The sequence below is a fragment of the Ylistrum balloti genome, unplaced genomic scaffold (assembly GCF_031769215.1).
Source record: "Ylistrum balloti isolate Yb309-2 unplaced genomic scaffold, AGI_CSIRO_Ybal_v1 Utg369850, whole genome shotgun sequence".
Lineage (NCBI taxonomy): Eukaryota > Metazoa > Mollusca > Bivalvia > Pectinida > Pectinidae > Ylistrum > Ylistrum balloti.
In genome coordinates this window covers 2121560-2133139 of record NW_026782003.1, presented here as the reverse complement: position 1 = coordinate 2133139, position 11580 = coordinate 2121560, and the positions used below count along the sequence as shown (strand labels likewise).

Here is an 11580-nt window from a genome sequence, read left to right as displayed (position 1 = left end):
GTCAAAGGTTAATTTTGCAACGCGAGATTAGCCGAGATTACGCGAGATTAAGGACAAGTCATTTGAGCGTTTGTAAGAGTCGTTTTCTTAAATGAAAAAAGAGAGCGTTTCTGCTACCAATGCGTTTATTTTCCAGTGGAGAAAAACGCGAACTCTTGAATGTAATGGATTTACCATATTGATTTGGTTCTTTCAGTACTTGTCAATATGGAAGTTCTATACAGTATTGACATCGAAGGTGACAATAAGCAGAAGGACTGGTTGACGGAAGAAAAATTATGTTGCTGCTTGTCATGCCAGAATCTGATGTGCATTTGTAAACAAAGCACCAGCACTTCTGATAAGGACATGAAGGATGCCACGGGGTAAGCAACAGAACATGGCACTGTATTTAATGTCATTTTCGTTATATCTGAACATAGGGTTCGGCCTCTAAACTCAGACCAGGATTTGGCCCAAGGATTTTCGAAACTGGAAGACATTCTGATAAGATGTTCGACAAGTAGTCTGGCCGTACACACGGAGGAATCTCAATAACTCTAAATATTAAAATTCAAAACTACAACGCAAACATTGATTTCTACCTACGGTTTTAGAGACAAATTAGGCACATTTTTCAAAATTGTCCTATTAAAATTGTTATATCTAATTTGCTATTAGCGTAGACCATGCTTGCGTATCTGATAAGCCTGTGAGTATCACTGTTTGTATGAGAATATTATGTATGTGGTCACACGTAAGTTGTGTTGTCGTGAGTGGTAGTCTGACTGCAGTGACAGGATGGACTATGACGTACCAGAGACTTTACTCATCACTCCTTTTGACCCGCCCCATGAACCCTCTTATTTCCTGTCACAAGTTCATTCTACACTGCAATTCTCAAGAGTGCATTTGTGTTGCAAGACATACTGTCTAATTATCTCATTGTACGTATACATTGCATGATGCACACTGTAGACTAGGGTTTGCAAAGACGCTAGTCCACTCGGAAGTCCTTTTTAGTGTATACATATGTGAATGGTTGCACTTGCATTTCCTGTGTACTTAATTGTTGTTTAATAGTTGTAAGTGTGCATCCTTTTTGTGTAGGTTTTTCTCTTTCTGTCAATAAAGTGGAAGAATTTATGTGTTGATGTTCAGATATCACCTCAAGTTTACACTGACACCAAATGTAGGGCTTGGGAATAATACTTGGGTTACTTTCACAAGTATTGCTCTAACCCCTCGAAACCTGAGGTTAAGTTATTTCCTGAGTAATATATCATCCTGGTAAAACACAAGCTGCAATATGCCACTCAGCTAGTTAGAATTTTTCTTTAGCTTGATTGGTTGAGTGTCAGACTAGTAAACCAGAGGCCCCAATTTTATATCCTGGTGGAGGCATTGCAATGAATTATGATCTCTGTTACTTAAGTTTACATTGGGTTTGTCCCATTACTTGTTGTTTTTGGAAAATGTCCCCATGTTTTAAAATATAGATAAGTCGCCAGACATACAATCACTTGTTAACCTCAACAATTCTGGAAGAAAGGCATGTGCATCAAATTTAGTTAGTCCAAGTTTCCTATTGCTCCATACACCAGACCAAATACTTTTACCTGGTGCACTGATTAAACTACAACCACAGAATCAGAATAGCAATGTTTTACATATAAAATGTCAGATTCCTGTACTACAATTTAGTGGGAAGTGAGCTTTGTATCCGTCTGTGATTTCATTTTGTCCTGGTTTTGGTTAACAGTCAGAATTCTTCCCTATGTAAATCCACCAAATTTTTTGACCCCTGCAAAGGTTGATATTCAAACAATGTGTTATGCAATTTGTAACAGCTTAGTATTGATAAATGATTCATTAAGATGAAGCATGTTCCTACTAATTATGTGTCAAAGCCTCACTATTTCCACCCCATTTTTCCTTAGAATTTCATGTTCCAGCATATTTTACAACGGCTTCCGCTACAGAATCTTGCTAGACTTGTCTCTGTTAACCTACTATTAGTGCTGATATCAGAGATCTGTCACATTTGTACCACATATATTACCTGAGTGAAAGGATCATTCAGTTAGTAGAACATTAGCCTATGCAACATCAGGTGAAGATCTGAGGTTCAACAAGCTCCATTTAGTGTGATATGCGTATGTGTTCCTCGGGAAACTGAAGAAAAAACTCAGACTGTCCTTTGCTGCTGTGGTTGTCTCCTATGGCTAAATTCTTTACCTCAATTACTCGGGGTAACATATGAAAAATGTTTGTTTACTTAGTCACCAGCTTCTCCAAGAAGACCCTGCCTTAAAATGAGTCTGGTTGTGGAAGGGGCCATTAGAAACCAAGGAATCAAACAAATTGTGTCATAATCAAGATGGTGGCGGAAATTCCTCTGGCTCCAACACTAGGTTTTTTAATGCTTTGGTGGATGTTTGTGCATCAAAATCCCCAAGTTCTGGTGTACAATACAGATGAAACATGAGTTCATGATCAATATAATGTTTGCTGATTTCTTTGATTCCTTAATCATGTTGATGCTTTTGTTGTATATTTCAGAAAGTTCAATGCGATATATGAAGTGATTGTATTTGACCTGGACAAGCCATGGGAATTTTTCACAGTAATGACAAGTGCTGTGTCTATAACTGGGATGACGTGGGACAGGACAGGTACACGTCTTCTGATTGCAGACATGGATGGGCAGTGTCAGGTGTGGCAGATGGAGGTAAGGAGTCCTCAAATGTACATAGTATCTACGTGAAGGTTTTAGTCATAATAGTAGTTATCGTGATGAGGAATTTTTTTAAAATGGAGATGATTTTAGGCATGTCATTTGACATCTCTGTAAAGGAATCAAGAATGGTAGCAAATATCACACTATTTGATGCTGTTGTTGGAATTCAACATTCACAACATTTTCATATTCATAGCCCACCATCATCAGAGGGTGGACTATGCAAGTCATCCTATCTTTGTGGCAGGTTCATAAGCAATTTTCTTCTTTTCTTGAGAAGTACTGAATGGACCTTTTTCAAATTTTGTATGTAGGTTCCCCTTGGTCCTTAGTTGTGACTGTTTTATTTTGGGATTGATAAAAAAAGACCAGTGGCAGAGAGATATATGAAAGTTTGTTATTGCCATTACTTAAGAAGAACTAGATGGATCTTCCTCTAATATCATATGCAGTCTTTTTTACTTCCTAGTTGTGCCATTTTGATAATTGGATCAGAGAAGCAAAGTGACTGACAGGTGACCATTTTGGATTTGACAGTTAAAGATTATTATCAGTAATTCTTTAAGGAATTTTCAAAGTTCATATGATTAAAAGGGAATAGGATAGTGAATGAGATTAAACTTTTAAAGAACAAATAAAGATCAAACAATGGTTGATGCCAAGATCCTTCTTGGATCTCTTTGTTTTTGAAGCTGATGCTTGATCACAATGTATATTTAATATAATTAATTGAATTTAATAATTTTAATTAAAAAGGTGGAGTTCAACGTAGCTGTGTAGTATCCTTATTGGATTACACAATAAAACAACATCATCTGTGTTTTTTCCAAATGTATAACTATTTGTTTTCTTTTTTCTAATGGAATTCAGTGAACATGCATATTGATGCTAATACAGTGTACAATAATACCCGAAACATTGTTCTGTTTAGTTGTCAGCTTTAGACACACCTTAACATTTTTTGTTTTACTTTGCAGGATTTCTTCATCAACAGGTGGAAGTTATTGGGAAGTTCATCAATTTCTGGAGAAGAGATTTTGGCTATGGCATGGTTTCATACTGGTGTACAGGTATATAAAGATATACATAGTTATTTCCCCTTGTAACTTAATGACTTGTCAAGGGCCTATTTTTATGATACTAATATGTGTGCAAAACAGGATTGAAGATTATTCTACTCTAAAGATACCTCTAGTACATTAGGTACAAATTACGTCTAACACTGATCTAATGTTGTTTCAGTGAGCTTATTTTCTTTACAATTTTGAAACAATTTATTCCTGAAATTATAGAACATAGAAAGTTGTTTTTCAAAAGTGTTGTGATGTAACTCTGTACAACCTGTCAAAATTTAAATATGGTTATTCTTCCTGTCTGTGTTTTAATTGTTTTAATTACCATCATGACAAGTGATGCAGTGACAGAAGCACGTGGATCCAGTTATTCACCTTGTACAAATAATTAACAACATAATCATTAGCCATTGTACCAGAATACAGGAAAAGAAATCTAAGATAACAGTGATGCCAAAAACTGAAATCTTGATGTTCTTACAAATATCATACTTTAATTATTATAAAATAGAAAGAAAAGTGCTCTTAATTTAGATATCTTATGTATATAACTATTCAAAGTTTAGTTGTAAGGCAGTTCTGTATTACAGTATGGTAAGTTTATGTCATTGTTAACAAGAAATGATTTGGATGAAGATGTACACTACAAGGTAGTCCCATCATCATGCATTTCAGTGCCTATGATACATTACTACGAAAATTTCGTTTTATTAAAAACATATTGATAGTTATAAGTTTTGATAATGAAATGAGTATGTTCATAATTAATTGCCAATTAATCAGATTGATAATTTTTGAACAGATAAATTTCAATCCTGAGAAGAGGGATGCTGTAACATACACTGAAAAGTTTCTACGCTCCAAGTTCACACCGACCTTGACACAGTTCGGTGGTCAGCCATTAGATGGTTGGTTGGCTGTAACAGCAACAGGACTGGTAAGCAGAGTCTGTTAGTCTTTGTGATGATCATTGAAGGATGAATGTAAAAATTTTAGAAAACCAGGTATTTGTTTGGTCAGAAAGCCAAGTATTAAATTGGTCAGAAAGTCAAGTATTCATTTGATGAGGAAGCCAAGTATTCAATTCGTCAGAGAGCCAATTGTTTATTTGGCTAAAAAAGTGAATTACGCATGGTATGGTGTTCATACTCTCTCTAAACATAGGAGAAAACTTCTGAAAAACCTTATGTTGTTAAAGAAAAGGCTTTTCAATTGTAAAGGAATGAACAGATTAATAGATATCAGATTAGAGTTTTCCAACAAATGACAATGTTTAACAGAGACAAAAATGAGTTAATCCTGTGATTCAGAGCAAGATGTTGAGAAATTTGTAATTATTTATTTTTGTTATGAAATTGAGCTTCACTCCTTATATGTCAGTAAAATGTCTCTAGTAAGACTGGTCAGTGTTTAGTCAAATTGTACGAGTGAAAACTGACTGTGGAAGAGGTAGATAGGATCACATCATAATTGTCAAAAGTAATCATGGATTAAGTCTCTATTTAGTCTATTTCTGACCATTACATACCCATGTCATTGCTTTTAGCCATCAGATTCAATGCCTGTTTAAAATCAAAACTGACATATATTTACAAAATTAGAAATTAAGAGGAAATTTTCTGGAGCCTTGATAATTGGCCTGAAGCTTGACATTCTACACTTTAAGTCTTTAATCAGACATCTTGGCCATGATTTATATGTCTTTTTATGAGAGGGTGGGGGAACTTGTAGATACTGTGTTGCTTATGTTCCTCAGTCCTGCGATGTTCCATACTCCAAGTCAATGTCATATCTCGATATTCTCTCAACAAATTTGATTCATATTCAACCCATAGCATCATATCATCCAGTTCTACACCTGGACAAGAGTATGGTTTGCCTAGGATTGTAAGCACTGATATTTTCATATTTTAAGTTTCTTATGATATTACATGTAAGGTAATGGATGCAGATCCAAATAGGCCTTTAACCGCTGCATGAAGATTTAAATCTGTCATTTAAATGAAAAAAATGATTCAGTGAAAGATTTTCTTTTATGGAATACAATGTAGTTCCATGTGTAATCAACACAGTCACTTTTTGCCATATTGCATATATCAGTTAAGTGTGTCAGTGATATTTTCAGATTTTGTTTGATTTCTCCAGATTAGTGTTGGTGTGATCAATCAACAGGACCAGAGTATCATGACATCACAGACAAGTCTTGGTGGCAGTCACCTACGCCTCAGTCTAGCAACCATTGCTCACACAGGCACAGGTGAGGTGATGGTGGCCACAGCTGACGGCCAGCTCTCCTCCACCATTCAGTGCTTCTTAGTGACAGTCCGGGTTACACAGAATGCTGTCAAGGTCATGGCCAAGGCCAGTTCTAGTCTCTACATGAAGAGTCAGATGGATTATGGAGCACAGGATAGTCAGAAGATGATGGTGTCCCATATACAGTTCCTCAATGCAGAGAGCAGCGACACGCTGATTCTGTGTTGTGGTAGTCAGGGCTACAGTTGCCTGGAGGTCTGGCAGCTTATCGATCAACACATCCCACTTAACAAACTGTTTCAGATGAGTTCAGGACCAGACACTGCCTACAAGATCCCAAAGTGGATGCACAAGGCGACTATCCCTCATGCATCCTATCTGTCAGCCATTGCTGGGCCCACCTTGCCCATGAGTAAGACATTTATGGAAACTGGCTTCTCTCCTTACATCGCTGTGGCATACAGAGATAGCACTATCAAGCTGATCCACCGTTACACACACCAGGTCATTCACACATACTTTGATGCACTTGGTGCTTCCAATCAATGTATTAGTCCCACCAAACGACAAAAACTCACCATTCATGCTTCTAACATGATTCAAACATTGAGTGGGTGTGGCCTGGTGGCATTGCATGATGGGAAGGTGTCAGTGTTACGTGTGTACAATATGCGTGATGGACTAATGGCAATGAATCCATCTTATGTGTGTCTGCTGCTGGAATATGCTATGGTAACAGGACAGGATTGGTGGGATGCCATGCTAGCAGTCAAACAAAGTATGTCTTAAGTTATAAACTTGTTCAGTACTAGTCATCAGATATGTTAAGTGTTGTGATTATTTGCTTGAAACCTGTTTGAAATGAAGAACTAGAAATCTGAGCAGATTTCAGTGTAATACATACATGTAGATATATCCCTAATTAATTTGGACACTAAATTGACTTCAAAATTTCATGCTTGATGTTTGAAGATTTTTGATAAATTTTACAGTATTGGCAAGCTTACTCTATTATACCATGCCTTATGTTACAGATACTATTGATGGAATCAGTCAGAAATTAACTGAGAATTATTTTAAGCAAACCTACTCCATGCAGGACGTGGTCAGTATCCGCCTTGTTGCTCTTAAGGTGGCGCTTTATAGTAGTGCCAACAATGGCCACCAGAGGGCCATGGACTACCATGCTCGTCTGGTGCTGCAGTCCATCACAGCCTTATTCAGGGGACTACTGCGACCAAAGTCAGCCAACCAACAAGAAAAGGTGAATATTGATCTGTCCATAGTATAATTAGATTTACTTAGGCATTAGAACCTGTCTCAAATAAGAGATATTTGAAATATATATATATCAGTAACGATATTCATTAGAAGGATATGGATTTATTACAGATGTGTGGAGATGGAGTGAAAAACTGGAAATGTACAAACAACAGATAGGCCCTCTGTTGGAGACATTCTGATCTATTAGAATTACTTCTCTTTATTTCTCCTCGATCAATACCAGATGACTATCAATGTAACTGCTTCTGCTGGAATATGATACATGTTAATAACTCTTAAAAGCAAAAAACATGAACATAATCATGTCTTCTTTTTGTTATTTTGTATTTTCATTTCTTACTTAGCCTGTGGAAATTGTAAGATGTGAACAAATTAATACTCCTTTATGTTCATCTGGTTTCAAATCGCGTTATTTTATATGTTAGGTGTTGCAACTGATAAAAATGTCAAAGGTATAGGGTTGCATGTGCAACTCTACAAATTTCTCAGTATACTCTGATTCCCACTAAAATGAAGACCCTTTGTATACCAGTACCCATGTCAACAAGTATGATTAATTCTTTTAGAACCTATTTCCTATTTACTGTGAAATAAACAATAATTTGTATTTATGTATACAATGAATTGGATCTTTATGACTTCCGGTGAAGGACTGATTGGACAATAAATTGTAACATTATAGCAACATATAGCTGATACCATGTACAAAGGGATTCAGATGTTTTAGACAGTAGAATATATTCAAATTGCCTTATGTTAGTGGCCCATCTGTCCATTCACAGGTCAATAATTCTTATCAATATTTCTTGTGATAATCTTCCATAATCATTGAGATTGATCAGAAAAACAAAATGGCTGTCAGGTGGCTGTCTTTGATTTTGACAATGAAAGATTGTTATTCTTATTTCTTGAGAAGTAATATATGGTTCTTTCCAAATTTCATATGTAAATTCTTCTTGATCCCTGGTTGTTGCACCCTTATGATTTTGGGACTGATTAGAAAAACAAAAATTGGTTGACAGGTGATCATCTTGGATTTGGCAGTTTAAGATTATTATCAGTATTTCTTAATAAAGAATTTTCAAATTTCATATAATTAAGACCAAAACAGAGGAAAGAATAAAATATCCAACTTTTGAAGAACAAAAAAGAGCAAACAATTGTGCACACTAAGATCTCTATGGGATCTTATGCTGTTTTTAGGTTAATCATAATTATTGTTTGATTTATCATATTGGTGTAACATTGTTATTTTTTATAATAAGTGTTGTCACTGTAATCAAATCTCTTCCCTACAGACACCGGCTGAAAAGCTAGGAGCCCTGTGTAAAACAACAGACGGCAATCTGGAGAACATCCTGCTTAACCTGGAAATTGAGGATTTCCTTATAGATTCAAGGAAAAGAGAGAAACCTCAAGGATCTGGAGAAAGTAAGTACTTGTTTTTTTAATCTGTATCAATATTTACAGCTAGCTGCCGACTTTTAAGTAACTTCAAGCTCATACTGTTGCCAAAGCATCCATGGCATGACTGAAAACTGAAGTTTTTGAGGATACATATTAAGCTACTATAACTAAACAGCATATACCCCTTGTATATACTTGCTATGGGTCACCATCTGTTGTCCACTGTCAGTCATGCTGCAGTTTAATGAAATTTCATACAAATGATAACTACTGGGCTCTGATCAATTTCTATCATGTTTTAAGTGAAAATGAAATCCAAGATGGCTGCCATTACCACCATGTTTAGAATCTATTTTGTACAAATGGTGTTGATTTCATCTTCATCAGAGGTACAATATGACCTTTAAGACTAATTTTCAGTAAATGAGTCATTGAAAATTACAATATTTGTTTGTAGACACAATAACTTGAGACTGAATAATCATTTGGAATCAATTTCTTGAAGTATTTACACATTATGGAGGTGAAGGGGTTGATAAAATTTAGGATCAGCACAAGGAGCAATTTAATTTTAATTGATTTAATGCTGTTTTTGACTCTCTGTTAAAAGCTACAGCTAGGATTTACTGTGAGAGGCCAAACCAATGGAATATTCTGTTGATAACAATTGTGTCATTGAAACTGTCAGAATTTGCTGTGAGGCCAACACAAGGGAAAGTTCATCTATGAGGAAACTAACAAATTGGTGTTGTGTATTGTCAGCTGGAAGACATATAACTTAATGTTTAGTTAAATATTGACATTTCAAAAAGGAATGAACAAGATGATCAATCAATATCAGTAGTATTGACCTATCTATTGACCCTTGACATAACTTAACATTGTAATAAAATTTGTAAATTAAAGGTATGCAATATTGCTTGATGATGATGACTTACAGTGTATTTGACCTATGACCTTAGGCTTCGGTGACCTATGGCATATTTTTGACATTTCATTGTAAGATGTGTAAATAAATTGTATACAGTCTTGGTTGATATTGATGACATATGTTAATGATTGCTTTCCCCCAAATTTTATGTTTTTTTATTCATGAAAACTCAAATTATAGTTTTAGTGTAAATTGTGAAACATTGTCTGCAGAAAAGGAGAACGTCTTTGCTGCTATATCACATCTGTCCATTGTTTTCTTTCTATAAAATGCTACTTTTTACCAACGAAAGAAAGATTTTGATCATATTGCTAGTGTGTCAGGACCCACTCGGCCTAAGGGGAGGGGCACAAGTGGTGAAATAAAGCTTTTTCTTTCTAATAGGGGCCTCTTGTATAAATAATCAAGTAACGAATGATAAGTTTTATATCATCAATAATTTTGGAACATTGTCATGCTGTGTTACAGGTGCACTCCAGTCCCTACAGCCTCTGATCCAGTGGGTAGCTGACTTTACTCTTCATCTGCTTGCCACTATTCCAATGTATCAGTCCTACTCAAGCTTCCCAGGGTCCTCCCTACTCACTGATCGCAGCTTATTAAATACACTTCGTGAACTTCTGGTAATCGTGCGTGTGTGGGGCATTATAAGCCCATCCTGTCTGCCTGTCTTCACAACTTCTAGTACAGACTGCCTAGCTCACCTGTTCAAGGTTGTTACAAAGGCATGGCAGTGCTGTAAGGAAGGAGGTGGGGTTGAGTGTGACGATGCCCTCCTTGACGAATGTTGTCTTCTTCCCAGTAAAATTGTCATACCCAGCATGAACCAGAGCTTTCGATTGGACGATTCAGGTTACAGTATATTTACACAACCAGGATCTCAGATTTTCAGTTTGGGTGAGGAACCAGAGTTTATGTATAACAGAAAGAAACTTAAATTTCCATTCTTGTCCGATGTGCTAACGGAAAGTCAACAAAATCATGACATCATACGACAAGTACACCTTGGTGCTCGCCCATCTGAGGCAGTGAGAAAGTGCACGAGGTGTGGTGGATATTCTCTGATCAAAAGTCTTGGCAAATCTCCTATAATGAAATCATGGGAGGCTCGATGGAGAAAAAACTGTTTGTGTGGGGGGCTCTGGAAGGTAGAGAAATGACAAATTACTCAACACTAGTAATTAGTACTTCCAGACTGTTCTCATTTCTAGATACAAGAGATTTAGCAAAACGAACGATAAAAAAAAAATGTGGAATGATGGACTGTGTTTAAAGGATAATCATGGTTCATTAGGAGGTTTTTATGTATCAATCAGCTCATCATTCATCTTTCCATTGGTTCCATCATGATCACTAATCATGACACTACAGCAGATATGAAATGTGCAAACCTGTATTGAAATGTCAATCAAATGCGAAAATAAAATGATCAATATCATTTATGGCTGATGATATACTGTTGTAGAAGGAGAGAGTTCACAATGACTTACTAGCCTCAACTTATAGGAATTTCTTTTTCGATAAGTGGTAGAGTGTCGGACCAGAGACCAACAAGTGTATAGTTCAAGCTACAGCTGGGCAGATCATGTTTCACTACTCTGATTTTCGTTATATATTTGTGGGACGAGGCCTAGTGGCAGACCACTGCATTTGTCATCCATTTACTTATTCCTATAAATTGCTTATCATATTTGTCTGTGATTTGAATTAAGTAAATTCCCATTTCTTTTATATTCTTCTTTTTGTAGAAATGAACAAATTTTGACTAGATTTGATCTGATGTATATAGTGTTTTAAACTCCAAAATTGACATTCTGGATTAGTGGGGTTGGGGGGTTGGGGAGGGGAAGATATAAACCTTTATAATATTTCTCCTATAGTCTGGATAAACAATTTGTCTGAACCAAACC

The 11580-nt window shown here is 36.1% G+C and overlaps 1 protein-coding gene across 1 annotated transcript; it reads left to right on the top strand.

Annotated features, from left to right (window-relative positions):
- Window positions 1–147: 147 nt before the first annotated feature.
- LOC132545578 (mediator of RNA polymerase II transcription subunit 16-like) lies at window positions 148–11108 on the top strand. Its single transcript, XM_060209269.1, has 8 exons — window positions 148–365; window positions 2542–2710; window positions 3697–3789; window positions 4595–4729; window positions 5938–6826; window positions 7083–7312; window positions 8631–8763; window positions 10139–11108. Exons 1-8 carry the CDS (start codon window positions 208–210, stop codon window positions 10828–10830), a joined length of 2499 nt encoding a protein of 832 aa, XP_060065252.1. The 5' UTR covers window positions 148–207; the 3' UTR covers window positions 10831–11108.
- The last annotated feature ends 472 nt before the right edge of the window (window positions 11109–11580 follow it).